We start from the raw sequence: 27,388 nt of genomic DNA on the forward strand, positions 1-27,388 counted from the left end.
TGAAATCCAAATTTTTTTTACTACTGGTTCTGTGGGCATGGCTTGGTGGGCGTGGTGAGGCTTGGTGGGTGTGGCAGGGATATTGCAAAGAATACTGCAAAATCTCCATTCCCTCCCCACTTCTGGGGGACGAATATTGCAAAATCCCCATTCCCACCCCACTCTGAGGCCAGCCAGAGGTGGCATTTGCCGGCTCTCTGAACTGCTCAAAATTTCCACTACCGGTTCTCCAGAACCGGTCAGAACCTGCTGGATTTCACCCATGGCACAAATTGCCAGTCTTGTTTACCTCCCGAGTGGCAGAATCCTACCACCTATAGCTCCATTTTCCACATTTGTCATTGAAAGATCTTTGTGGTCTTCAGTTCGACTAATTCATTTTGCCAACAACATTTTCTGAGAGGGGCACAAGAGAAGAGCTAATACATGCTGTATAACGGAGAAATATCTCTTTTTGTGACTTGGAGATTCTGCTTCCATTATCATTAATTACACTGCACCATTTTGTTTTGAAGCAGTCTGACACTGCGGATTCAATCAATTTATTTGAATTATGCTTTGCATGGAATATTATGCCAGCGCATTGTCTATTTCTGCCTAGTTTTCCATTCTGTGAAGTTACTGAGAGTTAATACATTTCCCCCCATGTATTAACTCTCTCCCTACTTATTGTCATTTATAGACTTGATTTCTTCCAATCCATCTTGATAAGGCACCTCCCTCTAAGCTAGTTTAATGAGAAGCAACTGACCCAGCATTTTGTGGTGCAGTATTCTAACCAGATCTGAGCCCACTTGTATAATTCTGTAGCCTGCATTTCACCAAATGTCTAAAGGTAAAGGTTCCCCTCACACATATGTGCTAGTCATTCCCGACTCTAGGGGGCGGTGCTCATCTCCATTTCAAAGCCGAAGAGCCAGTGCTGTCCGAAGACGTCTCCGTGGTCAAGTGGCCGGCATGACTAAACACCAAAGGCACACAGAATGCTGTTACCTTCCCACCAAAGGTGGTCCCTGCTTTTCTACTTGCATTTTTTACGTGCTTTCGAACTTCTAGGTTGGCAGAAGCTGGGACAAGTAATGGGAGCTCACTCCATTACGCGGCACTCGGGATTTGAACTGCTGAACTGCTGACCTTTCGATCGACAAGCTCAGCGACTTAGCCTCTGAGCCACCACATCTTTATACCAATTGTCTAGCCAAACATTATTGGGGTATTTGTCAAAGACATGAATGTAATTGCAAATTATATCCTCAGAATTCTGGCTATTTATGGCATGGGAAAAGCCCGGATAATAATTGAAACAGAGAAAGAAAAGAGAAGGGATGAGGTCCATAGAAGGAAAGTATATATGAGCGCTTGTGTTTGAGAAAACATGGAATCTCTAACTTCAGAGTCAAAAACTGTCTATGTCCTGAGCCTTTCCTGATGTGATTTTTGAAGCAACATTTACTACCATTATATATATTTATCCATTGCAGAAATGGAGCACTTCCAGAAGGTCATGGAAGCATCTGTCAACATGTGAACAGGTAGGGATCAACTTTAAGGGCACACTTCCCCCCCCACTTCAGTTTTTCCAAATTTTTAAGAGTAAGAATAGAAGGCCAGCAGAAAATTCCCAATGTGTCAACCTAGTGAGGTAGTCCAAACAGAAAGCACAACAGTTACTAACTCCATCTTTATTGTCAGGTTATATTAAAAGAATCTTGCAATTGTGAAAATACATCTTCCCCCCACCTTGCCTTTACAATCGAAGAAACTTGGGAAGGTCTCTTCTGAGACATTTGTCACATTCCCATTCCTTCTGCAGACTTAGCTGCTTCTTATCCGACCGCTGTCTAATCCAAGGATCTCCAACCTTGGCAACTTTAAGCTTGGAGCTGGCTGAGAAATTCTGGGAGTTGAAGTCTGCCAGGCTTAAAGTTGCCAAGGTTGGAGACCCCTGGTCTAATCTGTGGTGCTTCCTCCTATCACCCAAGATCATTCTCCTGTACCATTACATGCATCAACCCTTAAAGTCCTCCAAACTGGTTTAAAGCCACAGTTTTGAATGCCATGCTTGGACAGAATGGCTGTCAGCTTTTCTAGGTAGAACCTAGGAATAGGAAACATCCCTCCATGAGCTAATTCTGCTGTATCATAAAGCTACGTTAACAAGATCTTGCAAGTCTGAAAGTACCAAACTCCCACTGTCATCTTTACAGTCTGAGATGTTAGGGTTCTTCCTGAGGTTCTTTCTCTACCCATTATGTAGCTGCAGGCTAAGCTTTCTTTTATCTGACCATTCCCCTAGGGAGCATCTCTTGGTCCCATTTCTGAGGTCTTTCTTACATACCACCTGTAAACAAGATGGGTGGCACATGAATTTAATAAGTAAGCAAGCAAGTAAGCAAGCAAAGAAGAAGGAAGCAAACAAGCAAGATGGGGCAATGGGTGGAAGCAGCTGGCTGCCAGAGATGCTGTGCTCCCCTCCCCCTTGAAATCCTGGACTGAATCTGGGAGCTGGCTGAGGACTCTCAGTGCCCTGTTAGAAAGGAAAGGAAAATGAGACTGAAATGACCAGTAATGTCTGCAGAGGACTTTTCATAAACTGAAGGTTCTCAGAGGCATCAGTTCAACTGCAGAAAAAACAAGGGCTACCAACCTGCCTTCCATTGAGGACCTGTGTACTGCACGAGTCAAAAAGAGGGCTGGGAAAATATCTACAGACCCCTTGCATCCTGGGCATAAACTGTTTCAACTCCTACCCTCAGAACGATGCTACAGAGCACTGCACACCAGAACAACCCTCAAAACACGCTACAGAGCACTGCACACCAGAACAACCCTCAAACGACGCTACAGAGCACTGCACACCAGAACAACCCTCAAAACGATGCTACAGAGCACTGCACACCAGAACAACTAGAGCACAAGAACAGTTTCTTCCCGAACACCATCACTTTGCTAAACAAATAATTCCTTCAACACTGTCAAACTATTTGCTAAGTCTGCATTACTCTTACTATTAATCTTCTCATCGTTCCTATTACCCATCTCCTCCCACTTATGACTGCATGACTGTAACTTGTTGCTGTATCCTTACGATTTATATTGATTGTTTCCTAATATGATTTGATTGCTTATTTGTACCCTATGACTATCAACTGTTGTACTTTATGATTCTTGACGAATGTATCTTTTCTTTTATGTACACTGAGAGCGTATGCACCAAAGACAAATTCCTTGTGGATCCAATCACACTTGGCCAATAAAGAATTTTATTATGTATTATTATATTATTCAAAGGAAATGACAGAAGGGCAGCATTGCAGTAAAGGCAAAGGTCTTGTCCAGATAGATTTTCCATCTCCTTACGGAGAAGTACGGAAATTCTTTGCCCTTTGTTCTGTCGCCTTATAGATCAATCTCTCCTTGGAAACCGATGTCCTTCCAGGGAAGACCTGCTCCCATCATGCAATTCTTCCCTTCAGCAAGAAATTCAAGCCAGCCAGAGCAAAAAAAGAAAAAAGAAAGAAAGAAAAAAGAAAAAGAAAAAGAAAAAAGAATGTGTTGAAAGGAGTCAAAATGCTTTGCACATTGCAAATTGTGTACTTCAAGCCAAAGTAGGCATTATAATAATTACAGGGCTTGAAACCCTGCCAGGTTTTATATTTTATATATTTGTTTCTTAAATACCAAGTAGCCATTTCAATTAGGGATTGTGGTGTTTGATAAGTAATGCTTTAACTCTTCCCTTCGGGGCTATTTCTTATGAAGATCTTACTTTGCTGCAGTTAGTGTCAGAACAATCAGAAGTAGGCCTGGTTCCCTAGACTGCTTGGATCCTAAATCCCATAAGCTTCAGGCAACTTGGTTAAGGAATTTCCTGATGTTGGAAGAAATGTCCAACATCTGGCTTAGTTCCAAGTGGGGAGAAAGACACTGGAAACATGGAGGCTGATTGGAAAGATGGTTTGATGAAGCAGAACCATCAAACACATGGTCCTGGTGGAGATGAACACATGGAGTGGAGAGGTATTTATACCCTCTCTTGGGCTTTGAACCTGAGCTTCCTGTTCCTGTGCAAGAAATGTATTCTATTGGCTGTAGTCAGACTCCCCTGGGGCCAGGTGGGGTCGTGTTTGTCTGAATCAAGTTTGGTTGAACCTTGGGCTGATGCAATGTCTTTAGGAGATTTGGCAATGCAGTGAGTCCTGCTGCTAGATAATTCTATTATGTCCTGGAGGATCATGTCTTAATCCCATCACACTGGAGCTGAGGCTTAGTTTCTGTCTCCCTTAACATTTCTGTTTCTCTTTTAGGGGAAATATAATAATCTGCCTTTTTAATACTTCCTAAAATATTTCATTCTTCTAAGAGAGGAGTGGGTGCTGACTTTCTACACTGGCCATGGTAAGGATAACTCCATGTAGAGGGCATTTGGTTGACTATCCCAGAGAAAAATAGCTGTTATTGGCAGGATAGTGGTTTTAGAACATTCTCATGCCATTTTCCATTAAAGGAAAGGTTACCACAGTTTGCACTTCTTTTAATATTCAAACATTTTCTGCAAGGTGTATATGCTATGTATGGACCCAATAGATATTTTCAACTAGTGAAGGAAGAATTGCACCAATAGTACATGACCCAATGAAAAACTAACTGGTATCAGAGAAAAAAATATGTGTGCGTGTGCACACACACACAAATAAACCAGAGGTGAGCCAATTAAAGTAAGTTCTCATTCTGCCCCAGATCAAAATCCATTATAATTTCTTGTTTTAGCTCACTTAACATATTCATTGTTCTGTCTCACCTTTCATTTTGACATTTCTGATTTCCATTTATTTCCAGGACTGGCTGGAGAATTTTGGGAGTTGAAGTTCACACGTAAGGGCCACAACACAAAGTAGCATTTATTTCACGTAAGTTTATATAATAAATTTACATAAGCTTAAACAAACAAACAAAAATTCTTCACAGAATCATACTTCATACATTTTATAAAGTCCCACTTTGTATTATATCAGTGCCGTACACAGAATAATAATGTTATCAAATTACAGAAGGGCAGATGCTAATTGGATGATATGTAATAATTTCCAACAAGAAGAACAGGGTGACAATAAAATCAATGATACAGAAAGGTGAGACAGAGATATTCCTATGATCACATTAAATTTTACAAGTTGGAGTTAAAGGTGTGTCAGGATATGGAAAGCTACACGAAGCCCTAAAGTACCTGATTGTTCACTTTTGATTTATGACAACACTGGGTTTTATGTGTAAAGATAATGTCTTCTGTAAGATTGTCCCGGAGAAAATATGAAGAATATCCTTGTGGTAGGTTTCAGTTCTCACGTCTAGTCCATTTCATATGAATGAGATTTAGAACTGATTATGTGTATTTTAATATCAACAGTGTTTATCCCCAAATGAGCCAATGCATCACATGTGGCCTCCAAACTGGTACATTTAGCTTTCCCCAAGCTATTGTTTCAATCTGGGGATCGATAAGAATCAGAATTCTTGATTAATAGGATTTCAGACTGCCCAATGTTGTCTTTAGTGTATTATGGGGTAGTTGTTAGGTGTGGCGAGCAAAGCATGTGTGAACTAGTGAGAAGTCTAAAGGACCGGCCTACGGTAAGATTCTGCACTCAAGAGTTTTACCTGATTTACATTTACATTAATTCAAAGACTATGGTTTTCATTTTGGATAGTTGGATTTCTGACTTTCCTTCTGTGTATTAAGAACAGAGATCATTTAATTTAAGATTTATTCTGGATTATGATTGTTAGTTTTGATATCCTGCATTTTGTTCTGGGAAGTCTCGGGTGGGGGAGGGGGGCAAGGGGGAGGGTAATAAAGTGGGGGGTGAGGATAGAAAATGGATTAATGGATTGATGGTTAATGTACAGGGAAGATTGAAGATGTATAATTAATGTAAGGTCGGGTCTGCCCGGCTACCATCTCAGAATGGTGGAAAGGGAGAAAGGAGAAGAGAGAAGGAGGTAGGAAAGAGAAGAGGAGGAAGGGAGGATAAGGAGGAGGAAGGGGAAAGAGAAAGGAAGAAAGAGAGATAGAAGAGGGAGAAGAAAAGAGTAGGGGGGAGGGAGGAGAGGATGTAGATAAGAGAAGGTGAGGAAGGTTGTGGAAAGTAGAAGAAGGTAGAGAAGGGAAGAGATTTAAAAGAAGGGGTGGTGGCCGGGCAGACCCGATTGATTGTATATGACTGTACATTGAATATTATTGGATACGAATGTAAAAATATTTTAGAAGAGAAGAGAAAAAATTTTTTTTAAAAAAAGAAAAGAACAGAGATCATTTCAGATAATACGGTGTCTTCAGGGATTGTAATTTCCCCAGTTGCTCTGATGAACTGTGACCGCTACGGTGCTGAAAACAATGACCAGAATAATCGTCAGAACGATCCATGCAATCCCCAGTCCAAGTGCCGTGTGATCCAAGGTGAGCGCCAGTCTGGAATATCTCTTAGCAGAGGCGATGTCTCCCTGTTGATTGGCCCCTTGAGTCTGAGGGTGGGCGAGAGGAAAGAGGTAAGAAAAAGATTATGGATATACCCATAGAAATAGTTGACTCTGGGCAGGTGGAAGAGCAACCAAGGAGGAGCTCTTCAGACTGAATGGAAGGTTTGCACAGGACATTGAGTGATGGGAGACTTTTCCGGGCAAGTTGCATTGGAAAGAGATCAATAGCGATGACAGATAAATAGATTTAGTGCAGAAAAACAAAAGACTCCTTTACAAAAGGAACCTGGCAGCTGCTGGGGAACTGTTTATGTCGAAATCAAGTTCTTACATGTCTTTTGACTACACGTCCGAAGCAGGGATGAAATGCTACCAGTTTGGACCGGTTCGGCCGAATCAGTAGCAGACGCGGCGCGTGGTTCGGAGAATTGGTAGCAGCGGCAGCGCGAGGCTCCACCCACCTGCCTAGATGTCGTTACTTCCTGGTTTTAACCAGGAAGTAACCTGTTTTTGACCTTGTACTCATGCACAGAAGGTGTTGCGCATGCGCACAGGGTCCAAGCGCACGTATGATGCGCGCACGCGTGTGAGTGAAGCCGAACCGGTAGGGAAGGTAAGTAGATTTCACCCCTGGTCTGAGGCAACAAGTTAGAAACCATTGCCAATCTCTGTCAGCCTCTGTGGCTCAGACTGGTAAGACAGTCTGTTATTAACAGCAGCTGCTTGCAATTACTGCAGGTTCAAGCCCCACCAGGCCCAAGGTTGACTCAGCCTTCCATCCTTTATAAGGTAGGTAAAATGAGGACCCAGATTGTTGGGGGCAATAAGTTGACTTTGTATATAATATACAAATGGATGAAGACTATTGCTTAACACTGTGTAAGCCGCCCTGAGTCTTCGGAGAAGGGCGGGATATAAATGCAAATAATAAAAAAAAAGCCTTGAGCAGAGGTGGGATTCACATACTGTACCAACTGGTTCGCCTGCGGGACCACCCTGGAAACAGCAAAGGACCAGCCCGCGGTCCCTCTGCCAGTGAAAATGGAGCTCGAGAGGGCTGCACTTGGCCCTCCCAAGCTCTGTTTTCACTGACAGAGGGCTGCAGGAGGATCCCACCACCCCAGCCATTCTCGGGCCACCGCAGGTGCCCCTGACATGAGTAATGTTGACTGGCCATTCCCACCCCCCCAGCCCCATGAGGTCAAACACAACCCTGATGCAGTCTTCAATGAAATCAAATTTGACACCCTTGTCCTATAGCACAGGGGTCTCCAACCTTGGTCCCTTTAAGACTTGTGGACTTCAACTCCCAGAGTTCCTCAGCCAGCTTTGCTTTGCTTTGCTGGCTGAGGGACTCTGGGAGTTGAAGTCCACAAGTCTTAAAGCGACCAAGGTTGGAGACCCCTGCTATAGCATATCTTGTCCTAAGTGGAGCGAGCTCCTGGCCTGGCTTGCATTTTACAATTTTTGGTTCACATTCGGAGCAGATGTTTCATCGGGACTGCCTTGTGCTGCTAGAATTCTGGTGACATGGATCATTTATTTTCACTGTATTTTTTTCTTGTCATCTTGTAAATTATCCTGAACAGGATAGAAAAAAGGAAAGAAAGGAAGGAAGGAAGGAAGGAAGGAAGGAAGGAAGGAAGGTGCAAAAGACATGTAAAAGATAATTATTGGAAGAACACCATGAAAGCCATAATCAGCCATGGAAACTCATTGGGTGATTTATGATTCTGCTGGAAGAATAGAAAATGCCGGTACTTCATTGGGTCTCTAGGGGGTGTCCTTTGACATCTCTTCACCATGATGCTATTACGCGAAAAACTTCTTTTTAGGGTTGTCTCCCTCGAGTCGGTATAGGAAAGGCAAGCCCCCAGTTCTATTGCAAGCTCTTGAAACCTTCTTTGTGGCCTTCCAATCCCCAGTCATTCAATAGCAGACTACAAAAGCAGTGTTCTGATTTCTGACCGGAAATTCTGGACTCAATTTTGGTCATAAGTTGAAGACTACATACGCCTGATCACATTCATCCAGGCTTCTGCTTGCCATAAATAAGTCTATTTAATAGTACTTGAACAATACCTTCAATTAATGGAATAGAATAGAATTTTTTATTGGCCAAGTGTGATTGGACACACAAGGAATTTGTCTTTGGTGCATATGTTCTCAGTGTACACAAAAGGCGGTCTGATAGCGCATTGAAAAGAGAGCTTTTCTTTGCAAAGCTAACTTTCCTTCTTTGAACTGTATTTGACCTCTGAGTAAGGACTTGTGTTAACAAACTCTGTACACTTCCTCCCCCCCCCATTTTTTTTCTTCCTCTCTTCCTTTTTACTCCCTCTTCTTCTACAGTCCTGTTCCTGCTTCACAGTTTACTGCAACAACTGCTGGCTGTTACCTCTTAATCGAGCATTGGCCACACTCACAACCACCTAAGCAAAGTTGGTCATAGTTCTTTGTCTCTCTCTCTCTCTCTCTCTGAAGGCTACCTGTAAAATTCATATCTCCCTTCCAAAATGAACATCAGGCTGGATTTTGGCTGTAGCTTAAAGCAGGGGTCTCCAACCTTGGCAACTTTAAGCCTGGAGGACTTTAACTTGGAGTTGAACCAGGCTTAAAGTTGCCAAGGTTGGAGACCCCTGCTATAGCATATCTTGTCCTAAGAGGAGCGAGCTCCTGGCCTGGCTTGCATTTTACAATTTTTGGTTCACATTCGGAGCAGATGTTTCATCGGGACTGCCTTGTGCTGCTAGAATTCTGGTGACATGGATCATTTATTTTCACTGTATTTTTTTCTTGTCATCTTGTAAATTATCCTGAACAGGATAGAAAAAAGGAAAGAAAGGAAGGAAGGAAGGAAGGAAGGAAGGAAGGAAGGAAGGAAGGTGCAAAAGACATGTAAAAGATAATTATTGGAAGAACACCATGAAAGCCATAATCAGCCATGGAAACTCATTGGGTGATTTATGATTCTGCTGGAAGAATAGAAAATGCCGGTACTTCATTGGGTCTCTAGGGGGTGTCCTTTGACATCTCTTCACCATGATGCTATTACGCGAAAAACTACTTTTTAGGGTTGTCTCCCTCGAGTCGGTATAGGAAAGGCAAGCCCCCAGTTCTATTGCAAGCTCTTGAAACCTTCTTTGTGGCCTTCCAATCCCCAGTCATTCAATAGCAGACTACAAAAGCAGTGTTCTGATTTCTGACCGGAAATTCTGGACTCAATTTTGGTCATAAGTTGAAGACTACATACGCCTGATCACATTCATCCAGGCTTCTGCTTGCCATAAATAAGTCTATTTAATAGTACTTGAACAATACCTTCAATTAATGGAATAGAATAGAATTTTTTATTGGCCAAGTGTGATTGGACACACAAGGAATTTGTCTTTGGTGCATATGTTCTCAGTGTACATAAAAGGCGGTCTGATAGCGCATTGAAAAGAGAGCTTTTCTTTGCAAAGCTAACTTTCCTTCTTTGAACTGTATTTGACCTCTGAGTAAGGACTTGTGTTAACAAACTCTGTACACTTCCTCCCCCCCCCCATTTTTTTTCTTCCTCTCTTCCTTTTTACTCCCTCTTCTTCTACAGTCCTGTTCCTGCTTCACAGTTTACTGCAACAACTGCTGGCTGTTACCTCTTAATCGAGCATTGGCCACACTCACAACCACCTAAGCAAAGTTGGTCATAGTTCTTTGTCTCTCTCTCTCTCTCTCTCTCTCTGAAGGCTACCTGTAAAATTCATATCTCCCTTCCAAAATGAACATCAGGCTGGATTTTGGCTGTAGCTTAAAGCAGGGGTCTCCAACCTTGGCAACTTTAAGCCTGGAGGACTTTAACTTGGAGTTGAACCAGGCTTAAAGTTGCCAAGGTTGGAGACCCCTGCTTTAAAGCACTCGCTTAGATTCCGTTACTGAAGAAGGGTAAACATGAAAATGTCTGTATAACATTTTTTCTGGGAGCCCAGTCCCAAGTTCTCCCTCCCTCCCTCCCTCCCTCCCTCCCTCCCTCCCTCCCTGTCCCCTCTCTCTGTTTCTCTCCCTCTCCCCCTTTCTCTCCCTTTCCTCTCTCTCTCTCTCTCTCCCTCTCTCCTTTTTTCTCCATTTTCCCTCTTTCTCTTTCTCACCCTCTCTCCCTTTCTCTCCCTCTCCTGTTCTCCTCTCTCCTTTCTTTCTCCTCTCTCCTTTCTTTCTCTCTCCTCTCCCTTCTCTCCTTTCCTCTCTCTCTCTCTCTCCCTCTCTCCTTTCTTTCTCTCCTCTCCTCTCTTTCTTTCTCTCTCCTCTCTCCTTTTCTCCTCTCTCTTTCTTTCTCCTCCCTCCTCTCCCTCCTCCTCTCCCTTTCTCCCCTCTCTCTCCTTTTTCTCTCTCTCTCCTCCCTCCTTTCTCTCCTTTCTTTCTCTCCTCTCCCCTCTCCCCTCTCCCTCTCTCCCTTTCTTTCTCCCCTCTCCCCTCTCCCTCTCTCCCTTTCTCTTCCTCCTCCTCCTTTCTTTCTCTCCCTCTCCCTCTCTCCCTCCCTCCCTCCCTTTCTCTCCCTCTCCTGCTCTCTACCTCCCCCTCCCTCCCCCTTCTCTCATTGTAACTCACCTTTATAGAGAAAATCAAAGCAGCTATGCCCAAGGGGAGGCAACAGCAAAGGAGGGTGAAGATGGAGTAGCCCAAATAATCTGGTTCATTGACCGACTGGACATTTGTGATGAAGATGGTTTGTTGAGGCTGCATAGGTACGGCACCGGGAGGTCCAGCATAAGCTTGGTACTGGTATGGCATAGAGGGAGATGCCCCATACATTGGAGGCGGTGGATTCAGAGCTGATTTTATCGGATCAGGCTGCTGTTCAGAATAAGGAGGTTCATTCATTTGAGATGTCTTCTCATTCTCTGGATTGCTCATCTTGCAGCCTTATCGTCTCTCCTCTCCTTCCCCTTCCTTGAAGTTCTACAATGTCTCTGCTCGCTTCTCAGCAGATTCTTCTTCCTCTTCTTCTTTTCCAGATGCTCCCCCCCCAATTCCTGCTGATCTGTCTCTGTTGTCTTGGTTGCACTTTTCAGTCCAGACTCTTCTTGCTTCTCTAGCGTCCTTCTCCTATGGACTGAAACTTCTTTCTTCTGAAGATTGGATTCCAACAGGTGGTTGTTTTATGGTAGAATTTCCCTGCCCTCAGAAATAACAGTTCCTTATTGTTGTGGGATAGGCTTTATCTGGTGTGGGAAAATGTGGCAATGAATAAAAGGGATGGATCTGGACTGGGTGGGGCAGCACTGGCAGAGAACGGATATTTCTCCTAGCAGCAGATGATGTAAATTCAGTTACTCAATTTTTTCCCTTCCTCAGTAAGTTTAAGTTAGAGAAGCTCCACCTACCAAAGAGGCCTATCCCTTCACAACTGAGAATAGGGACAAGGTCTGGACACCCCCTACATTTATTTCTGGCTTCAGTTTCCCCCCACCATCTTACCGACTGCGAAATCTTTTCCACGCTGGCTGGATTTATTGCCTCCCGCTAACTGGGAAGAAGAAAAACAACCCTATCACCAAACATAGTAAAGGTAAAGGTTCCCCTCGCACATATGTGCTAGTCGTTCCCGACTCTAGGGGGCGGTGCTCATCTCCATTTCAAAGCTAAAGAGCCAGCGCTGTTTGAAGACGTCTCCGTGGTCATATGGCCAGCATGACTCAATGCCAAAGGTTCACAGAACCCTGTTACCTTCCCACCAAAGGTGGCCCCTATTTTTTCTACTTGCATTTTTTCCTGCTTTCGAACTGCTAGGTTGGCAGAAGCTGGTACAAGTAACGGGAGCTCACCCATTACGTGGCACTAGGGATTTGAACCGCTGAACTATCAACCTTTCGATTAAAGTTGCCAAGATTGGAGACCCCTGGGTTAGATGATATTACTGTTGGATGGAGCTAGAATTGGCTGAATAATGATGTCAGAGTTCCAAGCGGTGCATCCATAGCAAACAAGATTCCGAGGCAGTTAGATTCCTGAAAGAATAGGTTTGAAAAGTATTGAAAAGTAAAATATTTGTCCCTTTCCCCAAACGATCAGTCACATGGTCCAATTGAGGTGCCATTTGGTAGCCAGGTAACATTGCTCTTCCTCCCTGTGACCAGATGTGAGAATGTCCTTGGTTCCCAAGGGAAAGTATTTTGTTTTGGCTACAAAACCCCAGCTATCTCTATTCCCTCCCTCCCTATCCCTCAGTTCCTGTGTGGCAACACTGAAGCGACAAAATGGCTTCGGTCAGGTCAGCTTCAGGGTTGACAGACTCCATGTAGATGACAGTGTGCGCCTGACATGAACCCAAGAGGCATGAAGTGAGTTGGGGCTGGAGAAATTCCGTTCATAATCCATTGGCTCAGTGGCGGTCGGTGATTGAAACTCATAAGGGAATATCTCTCCTTCCGCCTTGAGTTCGGAAGCAGTTCCACAGGTAGAAGGCGTAGACATTTTGGTGAGGTAGCGACGTTTAGTACTATAAGGAATCCCAGACCGCTCCTGAATGAAGAATGCCAGTTTAACCTGAGGTAACGGAATGTGAGGCAACTGGCAGTTGGAAGTTTTTAGGTGGGGAGGAGGAGGAGGACTCAGGGGGTGAAATGCTACCAGTTCGCACCAGTTCCAGTGAACTGGTAGCTATGGTGGCAGGTGGTTCGGAGAACCGATAGCGGCAGTGTGAGGCTCCACCCACCCGCTTGGACGTCATTACTCCCTGGTTTTAACCAGGAAGTAACCTGTTTTTACCCTCTGCGCATGCACAGAAGGCTTTGCTCAAAATCTCATGTGACAAGTGCATGCACTTCCGAACCGGTAGGGAGCACCCCTGGTAGAACGTCTAACTCCTTAACATCAGAGCATGTTAATATGCAGTATATGAATATACTGCATATGAAATACTAATGATCTGATGGTCATTTCGAAAAACCCTTTCTTAGTGAGCACCTAGAAGCCAAGAGGAACACACGTGCCAAATTTCAAGTTTCCTAGGCTTTACCGTTCTGGAAATTTTGTGATGAGTGAGTGGATTTTGCTTTTATATATACAGATTACTTTGAGGGCAGAACCAGAACCACTCAGCTAAAGTTGCAAAAAAAAAAAAAAAAGAAGTTCAAATTAGTCACCTGGAGGGATTTCTGAATTGTATGAACTTTAGTCAATGGAACAAATTGCTCACATATTTCCCGATTTCTCCTTTGCTAGGAATTTCCCAACAGAAGCTAGATATTCATCTGTCAAAAAGCTGGATATTCGTCTGCCGTGAAGAACATGGGGGTAGAACTAGATGAACTTGGGGGGTCAATAACAACTTTATTATTTTTTATTCTGCTGAGATTGTATGAACTCTCAGCCGACGTTCCAATGTGGCTTGGGTTACAATGCCTTTCCTCTTTTCTATCCCTTCGTGAGACCAAATAGCAAGAACTGGGAAACTGTAAAAAAAGATATTCTGGGAAGATATTCTGGGATGGCATTGGGCACCTGCCCGGAGCACGGACTAGAAGACCTCCAAGGTCCCTTCCAGGCCTATGGTTCTATGCTTTGTATTCAAAATAAAGATGGGCTTTAGTACTTTTAGTACTTTTAGTACTATGAAGAAGCCAGGGGGCGCTAAATTGCTTCCCGGCAGTGCTTGCTAGCTGAATATTTAGCCTTCAGATATGAAAAAGCTTTTATGTTTCCTTATTGTTTTTAATGATTAGCTGAAATTGAAAAGGCATGGCAATAATGGAAGATAAGAGTGTTAAATGGGAAGGTAAGAATCATTCAATTAACCCATGCCTTGTGCTTGGAAAATAGAGGGAATTATATGCTCTCAGTGGTAGGTTTTAAAAATTTTTTATTACTGGTTCTGTGGGCATGGCTTGGTGGACTAAATTCCTGCTCATGTGTCTGGGTGGGAAATTAACATCTATAGAACAAAATATGCAACAGGAAAGAGTTGGAAGTAAAGCAGATGAAATATCATTCTTCCGTCAATCTCCCTCTAAATTACTGGACAGCATTATTGTTTAATTATTACAAATAAAAGGGGAGCGGTGGTGAGCCATTTCTTTATTTTCATCTTACAATATTTATTTCAGCCATCAGATGTTAATACCACTGTTTTTATTCCAAAAAGGTAAGGAAAAACTGTTGCAAGAAAACCAAGGAGATCATACTTCATGATCAACCCTGTCAGGTATAGTCCTCTTACGAACCGGTAATGTTTGCAGAGGACTTTCGTTTCGTTTCGTTTACTTTATTGTCATTGCACATGGGACAACGAAATGAAATGCCGTCTTCAGGGTACATTATAACTATAAAAAATAAAAACACAAACATACATCCTTTACATTCTATATAATTGAAATTGAAACCTCGATATTGCACTATACTGTAAAATTCAATATGGTTATTGACCTGGGATAGAAGCTGTTTTTCAGCCTATTCGTCCTTGTTTTTATTATCCTGTACCATCTGCCAGATGGTAAGAGTTCAAACAAAGGGTGCCCAGGATGAGTTGGATCTTTAAGAATGTTTTGAACTTTCTTAAGGCAGTGGGAGCTATAAAGCTCTTCCGAAGAGGGGAGAGGGCAACCAATGATCCTCTGGGCAATGACATTGACCCTCTGGAATGCTGTCCTATCTGCCACTGTGCAATTGGCAAACCATACACGGATGCAGTAAGTTAAAATACTCTCTATGGTGCAGCGGTAGAAGGTCACCAGCAGTTTTCCATTCAGTTGTTGTTTCCTGAGAAGTCTCAGGTAGTATAATCTCTGCTGGGCCCTTTTGACCAGTGCTGCAATGTGAATGCCCCAGGTCAGGTCCTCTTTTATAATAACACCCAGAAACTTAAAACTGGCCACTTGCTCTACTCGGTCTCCATTGATAAGCAAGGGCTGGATGTCTGATCTATTCGTTCTATAGTCCACTATAAGCTCCTTGGTCTTATTTGTGTTAAGGACTAAGTTATTGTCTCCACACCATGAAAGCAATTGGTCCACCTCATCTCGAAGGATAGACTCACCTCCCCACCCACCCCGGAGATCAGTCCTGCAAATTTAGTAATAGTATTACTAGCATGCGAGGAAACACAGTCATCCACATCAAGAGTATAGAGTAAGGGACTCAATATGTAATCCTCTGGTGTACCAGTGTTAAGAATAAGGGCTGAAGAGATAGGATTACCTAATCTGACCCTCTGAGAGCAGCCAGACAGGGTATCCACTTTTATGAGCTGAAGGTTCTCAGAGACATCAGTTCAATGGAAACGACAGAAGGGCAGCATTGCAGTAAAGGCAAAAGATGGATAGATTTCCCATCTCCTTATGGAGAAATACGGAAGTTCTTTGCCCTTTGTTCTCTAAGGCCTTTGTCGCCTTATAGATCAATCTCTTCTTGGAAACCGATGTCCTTCCAGGGAAGACCTACTCCCATCATGCAATTCTTCCCTTGGTTAAGGAATTTCCTGGTGTTGGAAGAAATGTCCAACATCTGGCTCAGTTCCAAGTGGGGAGAAAGACACTGGAAACACGGAGGCTGATTGGAAAGATGGTTTAACAAAGCAGAACCATCAAGCATATGGTCCTGGTGCAGATGAACACATGGAAGAGAGAGAGAGAGAGAGAGGGAGAGGGAGAGAGAAAGAGAGAGAGATTGATTTATATCCTCTCTTGGGCCTTGCCCTTGAGCTTCCTGTTCCTGTGCAAGAAATGTATTCTATTGGCTGTAGTCAGACTCCCATGGGGCCACGTGGGGTCATGTTTATCTGAATCAAGTTTGGTTGAACCTTGGGCTGATGCAATGTCCTTAGAAGATTTTGCAGCGCAGTGAGCCCTGCTGCTAGGTAATCCTATTATGTCCTGGAGGGTCATGTCTTAATCCCATCACCCTGGAGTTGAAGACCTTTTGTTTTCTAGATAGGCTGGCCCAATTGGCAAAAAAATGAGGGAGGGGGGAGAGGGAGATTGAGTCTGCTTTCTGTCTTTTAAGAAAGAAACACATGTTTCTCCACTTCTCATTTAGGGAGATATAATATTCTGCCTTTTTAATATTTCTCAAAATATTTCATTCTTCTAGGAGAGGGGTGGATGCTAACTTTCTACACTGGCCATGGTAAGGATAACTCCATGTAGAGGGCATCAGGTTGACAATCCCAGGGAAAAATAGCTGTTATTGGCAGGATATTGATTTTAGAACATTCTCATGCCATTTTCCATTAAAGGAAAGGTTACCACAGTTTGCACTTGTTTTAACATAAAAATATGTACACACACACACACACACACACACCAAATGCGAGCCAGTTAAAAAACTAAGTTTTCATTCTGCCCCCGATCAAAATCCATTATAATTTCCTGTTTTAGCTCACGTAACATATTCATCGTTCTATCCCACCTTTCATTTTGACATTTCTGATTTCGATTTATTTCCAGGACTGGCTGGAGAATTTTGGGCGTTGAAGTTCACACGTAAGGGCCACAACACAAAGTAACATTTATTTCACATGAGTTTATATAATAAATTTACATAAGCATAAAAAATAATAATAATCTTCACAGAATCACAACTTCATACATTTTATAAAGTCCCACTTTGTATTATATCAGTGCCGTACGCAGAATAATAATGTTATCAAATTACAGAAGGGCAGATGCTAATTGGATGATATGTAATAATTTCCAACAAGAAGAGCAGGGTGACAATAAAATGAATGATACAGAAAGGTGAGACAGAGATATTCCTATGATCACATTAAATTTTACAAGTTGGAGTTAAAGGTGTGTCAGGATATGGAAAGCTACACAAAGCCATAAAGTACTAGATTGCTCACTTTTGATTTATGACAACACTGGGTTTTATGTGTAAAGATAATGTCTTCTGTAAGATTGTCCCAGAGAAAATATGAAGAATATCCTTATGGTAGGTTTCCAACAAATCGGGATTTCAGTTCTCACGTCTCGTGCATTTCATCCATTTCATATGAATGAGATTTAGAACTGATTATGTGTATTTGATTATAAACTGTTTTCACCCCCAAATGAGCCAATCTTCACATGTGGACTCAAAACTGGTACATTTACCTTTCCCCAAGCTATTGTATCAATCTGGGGATCGATAAGAATCAGAATACCTAATTAATAGGATTTCAGACTGCCCAATGTTGTCTTCAGTGTATTATGGGGTAGTTCTTAAGTCTGGCCAGCAAAGCATGTGTGAACTAGTGGGAAGTCTAAAGGACCGGCCTACGGTAAGATTCTGCACTCAAGAGTTTTACCCGATTTACATTTAGATTAATTCAAAGACTATGGTTTCATTTTAGATTTCTGACTTCCCTTCCGTGTGTTAAGAAGAGAAATCATTTAACATAATATGGTGTCTTCAGGGATTGAAATTTCCCCAGCCGCCCTGTTGAACTGGTGTTACTGTGTTCACCGCTACGGTCCTGAAAACAATGACCAGAATAATCGTCAGAACGATCCATGCAATCCCCAATCCAAGGGCCGCGTGATCCAAGGTGAGCGCCCGTCTGGAATATCTCTTAGCAGAGGCGATGTCTCTCTGTTGATTGGCGCCTTGAGTCTGAGCGTGGGCGAGAGGAAAGAGGTAAGAAAAAGATTATTGATACCCATATAGTTAGTTGATTCTGGGCCACGGGTGAAATCCAGCAGGTTCTGAGAGGTTCTGGAGAACCGGTAGCGGAAGTTTTGAGCAGTTCGGAGAACCGACAGTGGAAATTTTGAGTAGGTTGGAGAACCAGCAAATACCATCTCTGGCTGGCCCCAGAGTGGGATGGGAATGGAGATTTTGCAATACCCTTCCCCTGCTATGCCCATCAAACCACGCCCACTAACCACACCATACTACACCATGCTTACCAAGCCACACCCACAGAACCAGTAGTTAAAAAAAATTGGATTTCATCACTGTTCTGGGCATGTGGGAGAGCAAGGAGGAGACAAATGTCAAAACATGCATGAGAACACGATATTTAAAATAGAGATGGCAAGCGTGAAAGAAGAAGGAGAGAGGAGGAGGAGGAGGAGGAGGAGGAGGAGGAGGAGGAGAAGAAGAAGAAGAAGAAGAAGAAGAAGAAGAAGAAGAAGAAGAAGAAGAAGAAACAATGGTTGGAAACTAATCAAAGAGAGAATCAACCTGGAATTGACGAGAAACTTCCTAACAGTGAAGACAATTAACCATTTTGCCTTCAGAACTCGTGGGCGCCCCATCACTGGAAGTTTTTAAGAAGAGACTGGACAGGCACTTGTCTGTTTTGGTATAGGTTCTCCTGCTTGAGCAGGGGGCTGGACTAGAAGACCTCCAAGGTCCCTTCCAGCTCTATTCTATTCTATATAAGGAAGAAGCAAAGGAAGGAAAAGATAAAGAAGAATGCACTATATACAGAATGAAACAAAAAATGATGAACATAGTATTTATTCTGTGTGTGTCTGTTTGTGCAAGTACTGATCTAATTGCAGAAGGACAAGATCAGCCTGGATCTCAAATTAATTCAGTGGAATCGCTTTTTAATCCATTTGCTGCACTTGTACCCATATACCTTGTTTTAAAAATCAAAGTCTTCGATAACTACTCCAATCGATTTAACTCATCAGACTGAATGGAGGGTTTCCACAGGACTTTGAGCGATGTGAGACTTTTCCAGGCAAGTTACACTGGAAACAGATCAACGGCAACGACAGGTAAATAGATTTATCTTCACCATGATGTTAGTATAAGAAAAATAATCTTTGATTATTGATTATTGATATAGAAAGGCAAACCATCGGTTCTATTGCAAGCTCTGTCGCCTTCTTCGTGGCCTTCCAATCCCCAGTCATTCATTCAACAGCAGACTACAAAAGTAGTGTTCTTATTTTATTTTTTTAAAAAAACTTATTTCAGCTAACATCGGGGGTGAAATCCAGCAGGTTCTGACAGGTTCTGGAGAACCGGTAATGGAAATTTTGAGTAGTTCAGAGAACTGGCAAATACCATCTCTGGCTGGTCCCAGAGTGAGGGGGGAAGGGAGATTTTGCAATATCCTTCCCCTGCCACGCCCACCAAGCCACGCCCACAGAACCGATAGTAAAAAAAATTGGATTTCACCACTGGCTAACATTCAAATCGGCAAGTTGAATGCCCTTCTCTGATGTATCCCTTTCCCTTAAAAAAAAATCACAATCGTTTCTGAAACACTTAAAAAACCCCATACACTGTTTCCCTAAAAATAAGACCCTGTCTTATATTTTTTGAACCCCGAAATAAGCCCTGGGCCTCATTTTCAGGGAGGCCTTATTATTTTGGGGTGTGTGGAGCAAGAGGGAGCTCTGTCTCTCTAACCCTACCCAGAGAAAATGGCGGGGACCAGCTGCGCATGCATTTAAATATTTTCGGGGAGGGCTTATTTTTTTTGGGGGGGGGATGCACATGGTCTCAAAAGCCCGCCTGGGCATATTATCAGGGGAGGTCTTATTTTCAGGAAAACACGGTAGCAACATGTTTACTAGAAGGAATCATATTCTATTACAGTCTTCAATTTACAGCCATTCATTTAATGAACATTTCTAGTTACATTGGCGCTGCAAAAAGTGAAGTACAGCCATTCCTTGCACTTATGATGGTCACAGCATCCCTATAGTCCAAGGGATCAACATTCTTGACAACAGGCATGTATTTATAGTGGCTGCAGCATTTTTGGGGCGGGGGGGAGCGGGTCATGCAATCATTATTTGCCAACTTCCCAGCTGACTTCCAATACAATCAATGGAAGGATCTGGATTTCCTAACCTCTGTGTGATTCGCTCGATAGCTTTAGTGACTTGCTTAACAACGGTGGCCATAAAGGTAATAAAATCAGGTTTGACTCTCTTGAACCACACATGCCCCGCCCTTGTTTACCAACGGACATTCTGTTCCCAATTCTGGTCATAAGTTGAAGACTACATACGCTTCATCACATCCATCCACCCTTCTGCTTGCAACAAATAAGTCTACTTAATCGTACTTGAACAATACCTTCAATTGAGGCGGTCGGATAGCGCAGTTGAAAGATGCTCTTATCTCTGCAAAGCCAACTTTCCTTCTTTGATCTCTGAGTAAGGACTCGTGTTAACAAACTCTGTACACTTCATTCCTCCTCCCCCCCCCTTTATTTCTTGCTCTCTTCCTTTTTACTCCTTCTTCGTCTACAGTCCTGGTCATTTCAACAAGTGCTGGCTGTTATCTCTTACTACAATAAATCTAGCATTGGCCACACTCATAACTCTCTAAGCAAAGTTAGCCATGGTTCTCTGCCTTTCCCTCTGCCTCTCCCTCCCTCCCCCCTCTCTCATTGAAACTCACCTTTAGAGAGTAAATCAAAGCAGCTATGCCCAAGGGGAGGCAACAACAAAGGAGGGTGAAGATGGAGTAGCCCAAATAATCTGGTTCATTGACCAATTGGACATTTGTCATGAGGATGGTTTGTTCGGGCTGCATAGGTACGGCACCAGGAGGTCCAGTATATGGTTGATACTGGTATGGCATAGAGGGAGATGTCCCATACATTGCTGGTGGGGGATTGATAGCTGATTTCATCGGATCAGGCTGCGGTCCAGGATTCATTTGAGATGTCTTCCCGTTCTCTGGATTGCTCATCTTGCAGCCTTATCTCCTCTCCTCTCCTTCCCCTTCCTTGAAGCTCTGCAATGTTTCTGCTCACTTCTCAGCAGATTCTTCTTCTTCTTCTTCTTCTTTTTTTCCAGATGCTCCCCCAAATCCTGCTGATCTTTTTTTTTTTTTCTTTTGCCTTGGTTGCACTTTTCAATCCGGACTCTTCTCGCTTTGCTAGCGTCCTTCTCCCATGGACTGGCGACTTCTTTCGTCTGCAGATGGGCTTCCAACAGGTGGTTTACTTTATAGTAGAATTGCCCTGCCCTCAAAAATAACAGTTCCTTATTGTCGTGGGATAGGCTTTATCTGGTGTGGGAAAATGTGGCAATGAATAAAAGGGATGGATCTGAACTGGGTGGGGCAGCACTGGCAGAGAACGGATATTTCTCCTAGCAGCAGATGATGTAAATTCAGTTACTCAATTTTTTTCCCTCCTCAATAAGGTTAAGTTAGAGAAGCTCCACCTACCAAAGAGACCTATCACTTCACAACTGAGAATAGGGACAAGGTCTGGACACCCACTACATTTATTTCTGGCTTCAGTGTTTCCCTCCATCATTTTACTGGCTGCTAACTCTTTTCCATACTGGCTGGATTTATTGCATCCCACTAACTGGGAAGAAGAAAAACAACCCTGTCACCAAACATATAAGGATGTCATTCTACAAAGTTCCCTCTAAACCAGGGGTCTTCAACCTTGGCAACTTTAAGCCTGGTGGGCTTCAACTCCCAGAATTCCCTAGCCAGCTTTGCAGGTTGGAGACCCCTGCTCTAAACAGTGGACATGTGTCTCCTGCAATTGTCTTACAAGGGAGGCCAGTCTATAAATGACAGGTAGTCCCTGACTTATGACCGCAACTCAGTGGTGAAATCCAATTTTTTTTATTACCAGTTCTGTGGGCATGGCTTGGTGCGTGTGGTGTGGCTTGGTGGACGTGGATTGGTAGGGGTGGCAGGGAGAGGATACTGCAAAATCCCCATTCCCCCGCCCCACTCCAGGGGAAGGATACTCCAAAATCCCCATTTCCTCCCGGTCAGCTGGGACTCGGGAGGCAGAGAATAGATGGGGGCAGGGCCAGTCAGAATTTGTACTACCAGTTCTCCGAACTACTCAAAATACTCAAAAAGGATACTGCAAAATATCCATTCCCATCCCACCCTGGGGCCAGCCAGAGATGGTATTTGCCAGTACTCCGAACTACTCAAAATTTCCGCTACCGGTTCTCCAGAACCTGTCAGAACCTGCTGGATTTCACCCCTGTTGCAACTGAGTCCAAAATTTCTATACTTAAGTGAGACATTCGTTAAGTGACTTTTGCCCCTTATTACAACTTTTCTTGCCACAGCTAGCAATAGCAATAGCACTTAGACTTATCTACCACTTCACAGTGCTTTTATAGCCCTCTCTAAGCGGTTTACAGAGTCAGCCTCTTGCCCCCAACAATCTGGGTCCTAATTTTACTCACCTTGGAAGGATGGAAGACTGAGTCAACCTTGAACTGAGCTTGTCAATCAGAAAAGTCGGCAATTCGGCAGTTCAAATCCCTAGTATAGGTCTCCTGCATGAGCAGGGGATTGGATTAGATGACCTCCAAGGTCCCTTCCAATTCTGTTACTGTTATAAGATTGAACTGCTGGCACTCAACAGAATTAGCCTGCAATACTGCCTTCTAACCACTGAGAGCGAGGGAAGGAAGGAAGGAAGGAAGGAAGGGCGATAGCATTAGCATTTAGACTTATATAGCAATAGCAATAGACTCATAGTGCTTTTACAGCCCTCTCTAAGCGATTTACAGAGTCAGCATATTGCCCCCAACAATCTGGGTCCTCATTTTACCCACCTCAGAAGGATGGAAGGTTGAGTCAACCTTGAGCCGGTGAGATTCGATCTGCTGAACTGCAGCTAGCAGTAAGCTGAAGTAGCCTGCAGTACTGCACTCTAACCACTGCACCACCTCGGCTCTTGCTGGATTTAAGCCACCTCAGAAGGATGGAAGGCTCAACCTTGCCTTGAGCCAGTCAGGATCGAACTGCTGGCACTCAGCAGAATTAGCTTGCAATACTGCCTTCTAACCACTAGGAGGGAAGGAAGGGCAATAGCAATAGCACTTAGACTTATATACCGCTTCACAGTGCTTTATAACAGCCCTAAGCGGTTTACAGAATCAACCTATTGCCTCCAACCATCTGGGTCCTCATTTTACCTACCTCGGACGGATGGAAGGCTGAGTCAACCTGGAGCCTGGTGAGATTCAATCTGTCAAATTGTAGGCAGTTGTTCAGTGATTCACTGGAGTCGATAAGTTAGTAACCTGGTTGTTAAGTGAAACTGGCTTCTCCATTGACTTTGCTTGTCAGAAGGTCCCAAAAGAGGATCGCATGACCTCTGGGATGCTGCAGCCGTCATAACTATGAACCCGATGCCAAGCATCCAAATTTTGATCACGTGACCATAGGGACGCTGCAAAGGTTGAAAAACTGCCAGACGTCATATTTTTCAGTGCCGTTGTAACTTTGAACGGTCACTAAATGAACTATTTTAACTCAAGGACTACCTGTAGAGGTGTATAAAAATAACTCTCACTCCTCCTCCCGCTGACCAGATGTGAGCATGTCCTTGCTTCCCAAGGGAAAGTATTTTGTTTTGGCTACAAAACCCCAGCTATCTCTATTCCATATATGCAGTACATCAGAGGTGTCACACTCACGGCCCGGGGGCCGGATCCGACCCCGTGGTGTACTTAGATCTGGCCCATGGTGTACTTAGATCTGGCCCATGGGGTACTTAGATCTGGCCCGTGGGAACCACCCTGGAAATAGCGAAGGATTGGCCTGCGGTCTTTCTGCCAGCGAAAACAGGCTCCCAAGCTCCGTTTTCACTGGCAGAGGGTTGCAGGAGCCAGTGGCAGCCGAAAATGGAGCTCGGGAGCCCGTTTTTGCTGGCAGAGCACTCGGGCCTCCACAGGCGCCCCTGACACGAGTGAGGTCGAACTGGCCACGCCCCCTTCCAAGGTCAAACACAACCCTGATTCAGCCCTCAATGAAATCGAGCTTGAGAGCCCTGCAGTACAATAGCAGCTATTCAGGTCCTGGGGCTCAGCGGGGGCGGGGCTGGCATTATGGAAAGTTACGGGAAGAGTTTTCCAATTTCTAGAAAGCCATTAGAAGAGGAAAAGGATTGGTTTTCTGCGACCCTGAGGGCAGAATCAGAACCACTCAGCTAAACTTGCAAAACTTTAGGAAGTTTAAATTAGTCACCTGGAGGAACGTATGAATTTTATGAACGTTAGTCAAGGGAACAAACTGCTTACGTAATTCCCGGTTTCTCCTTTGCTAGGGATTTCCCAATTGCAAGAATTGGGAAACTGTAAAAAAAGATATTCTGGGAAGATATTCTGGGATGGCATAGGGCGCCTGCCTCAAGCAGGGGGTTGGACTAGAAGATCTCCGAGGTCCCCTCCAGGCCTATAGTTCTATGCTTTGCATTCAAAATGAGGACGGGCTTTAGTACTTTTATGAAGAAGCCAGGGGGCTGCTTCCCCTCAGTGCTTGCTAGCTGAATATTTATCCTTCAGAGATGAAAAAGCTTTTATGTTTCCTTATTGTTTTTAATGATTAGCTAAAATTAAAAAGGCATGGCGATAATGGAAGATAAGAATGTTAAATGGGAAGGTAAGAGTCATTCAATTAACCCACGCTTTGTGCTTGGAAAATAAAGGGAGTTATATGCTCCAGGTTTGTACCTTTATTAAGGCACACATACAGTACATGGACTAAGCTTATAATGAATAAATCTCGGCACATGTTGTGTGCATGTAGCTCCTACAATATGCAACCGGTTAAGCCTGTTGTGAGGACTCAGCTATCTAGCTGGGGATTATTTTATTTAATCTGATGAAAACAGTTTGCAAACTGGTCATGAGCCGAGAGTGTGATTCGGCTGCAGAAAGAGCAAATGCAGTCCTAGGCTAGATCCAAGCGAAACAACTTGAGACAAATGATCATTCCTCTTGTTGTGACTCCAGCCCCCGAACCTGGCCCCACGCCTGAAAGTGACTCTGAGAGTGAGGGGGAAGGGCCGGTAAGGCTTACCTTGGGAGCACTGATGCCTTTGGCTCGGCTCCATGAGCCAGAACCAGACCAGTCGGAGGACGTAATGAGGCCATCATCCCCTGATTCCTCCCTTCCCCAGGCTACGCCTTCAGACCCAGCTGATAATAATAATCAAGCTTGGCTTGACCCGCGCTTCAGAAGATTAGAGAGGCGATGTCATCAGAAGGAAGGATCCTTCACAGGATATATAAGGAGCTTTGGGACTGCTCTCACTCCACGGGAAGCAAAGTTGAGCTGACCCGTTTCAAAAAGAGCTGAAAGTCTTGCTACATGAGTCATCTGTTTGAACTTTGGCAGGCAGCTGCAATATCTCTGCCAGGACTGATAAGAGCTGTGAATCCACTAGCTGAAGGCCAGCTCGTGGGGAAGAAGTGGGGAAGAAGACAGAACACCTCTCTATGTTGGACTGATCAGTTCAGACCTAGAATATTAGATCCGATTTTGGGCGTGGTATTTTAGGAAGGACATTGGCAGACTGGAGCATGTTTGAAGAAGCTCCTACGATATGCTACTGACTGGCTGTGGTATTTTAGGAAGAACATTGACAGACAGATTGGAGCATGTCTGGGCCAACAGCCGCACAACTTTTCTGAAATTGTGTTTTCCTTTAACTTGTCTCATATTTGAGGCCATGCAGGAGAACATTAAAATACTAAGCCACGGCCGCAGCATGTCACGAAGACGTTTAGAAATGAATAATGCCCTATTTTTTTTTAAATTAATATAGACTCTCCCTGCCTGTATAAGTGGCAACAGGGTAGGATGGTAATTCACAATAACGTCAAATATCAGTCGTTTGGGTGTAGGCTGCGAGTGGGAGGTTTGTTCTCTGAGCTTGTGGGTTGGTTTCCAAAATTTCATTTCCAGGTAGGTAACATCTTTGATGGAATTCAGCGGTAACATCTTCCATAATGAAATTTTCCGTGAAATGATGGCCAGTGCTATGTGATATTTGCTTTACTGTTCTAGGACAGTTCTGTTATACCATGTTATCCTATGTTATACCATGTTCCTTGGGCATATGGATGCATTTTTAAGTTCAAGGACCATTCAGTACTATGCCCAGTGAGTAAAGTTGCCTTATGAGTGTGCAAAACCCACGAGCTACGTGACAAATGGTAGTTAAGTAGCTAACTGGTATTCTACTTAGGGTTGCTACCAGTATGTTTTATTGAGCAATTTGCTTCATTTTAAACACCTAACGTTTTATAATTTATAGTTTGTTTTGGTTTGAGACTGTAAATAAAAGCCCATTAGTTTAGACAGGTTTAGCTTAGGCTGTTGAATTCAGCCAGAAAATTCCATAAAAGGTGTGAAAGGGATCCTTTAGTGCAGTGATGTTTAAACTTGGCAACTTTAAGATGTCTGGACGTCAAGTCCCGGAATTCCCCAGCCAGGATGCTCCCAAAACAACCTGCAAATTCCTAAATTAATCCCACATCTCTCTTGAGACTGTGGAGTTAAGACCCAGGGCCCAATTTGTTAGTTTCTTCTACCATAAGTGTAGATGGAGCTAACAGAATACACGCACATTTAATTTGTTGAGATCAATATTAATTCCACCCAAAAATGCTGGCTGGAGTAAAAAGAGCCATTTCACTTCCAGAAGATCTTCCCCGATGGACAATTGCTAGCCAGACTAAATTCATGCGTTTGGGTGGGAAATTAACGTCTATAGACAAAATATGTAACAGGAAAGAGCTGGAAGTAAAGCAGGTGAAATATCATTCTTCGGTCAGTCTCCCTCTAAATTACTGGACAGTGCTATTCTTATATTAGGGATGCGGTGGCTCAGTGCCTAAAATGCTGAGCTTGCCGATCAGAAAGGTCGGCAGTTCGGCAGTTCGAATCCCTAGCGCACGAGTGAGTGAGCTCCTGTGACTTGTCCCAGCTTCTGCCAACCTAGCAGTTCGAAAGCATGTAAAAAAATGCAAGTAGAAAAATAGGGACCACCTTTGGTGGGAAGGTAACAGCGTTCTGTGCGCCTTTGGCGTTGATTCATGTCAACCACATGACCACGAAGACGTCTTTGGACAGCGCTGGCTCTTCAGCTTTGAGCACCACCCACTAGAGTCGGGAATGACTAGCACATATGTGTGAGGGGAACCTTTACCTTTACTATTCTTTAATTCTTACAAATAAAAGGGAAGGGGTGGGCTTATGT

General features: G+C 43.6%; 1 protein-coding gene across 1 annotated transcript; it reads right to left on the bottom strand.

The window, feature by feature from the left end:
• Nucleotides 1-4,883: 4,883 nt before the first annotated feature.
• On the bottom strand, nucleotides 4,884-11,729 carry LOC131204334 (trafficking regulator of GLUT4 1-like). The gene is made up of 2 exons (XM_058195510.1): nucleotides 11,062-11,729; nucleotides 4,884-6,522 (listed from the first exon to the last, which is right to left on the bottom strand). The coding sequence occupies exons 1-2, from the start codon at nucleotides 11,365-11,367 to the stop codon at nucleotides 6,334-6,336; spliced, it is 495 nt and encodes a 164-aa protein (XP_058051493.1). The 5' UTR covers nucleotides 11,368-11,729; the 3' UTR covers nucleotides 4,884-6,333.
• Between the last annotated feature and the right edge of the window lie 15,659 nt (nucleotides 11,730-27,388).

Source organism: Ahaetulla prasina, chromosome 10, assembly GCF_028640845.1.
Source record: "Ahaetulla prasina isolate Xishuangbanna chromosome 10, ASM2864084v1, whole genome shotgun sequence".
Taxonomy (NCBI): Eukaryota; Metazoa; Chordata; class Lepidosauria; order Squamata; family Colubridae; genus Ahaetulla; species Ahaetulla prasina.

What these genes read in the sequence shown, in the direction of transcription:
- LOC131204334 (XM_058195510.1), bottom strand. Translation starts at nt 11,367, where the DNA reads ATGAGCAATCCAGAGAATGAGAAGACATCTCAAATGAATGAACCTCCT. An exon ending in CTTTGATTTTCTCTATAAAG is followed by an intron (nt 6,523 to 11,061) that starts GTGAGTTACAAT and finishes GCCCACCCTCAG; the next exon opens with ACTCAAGGGGCCAATCAACA.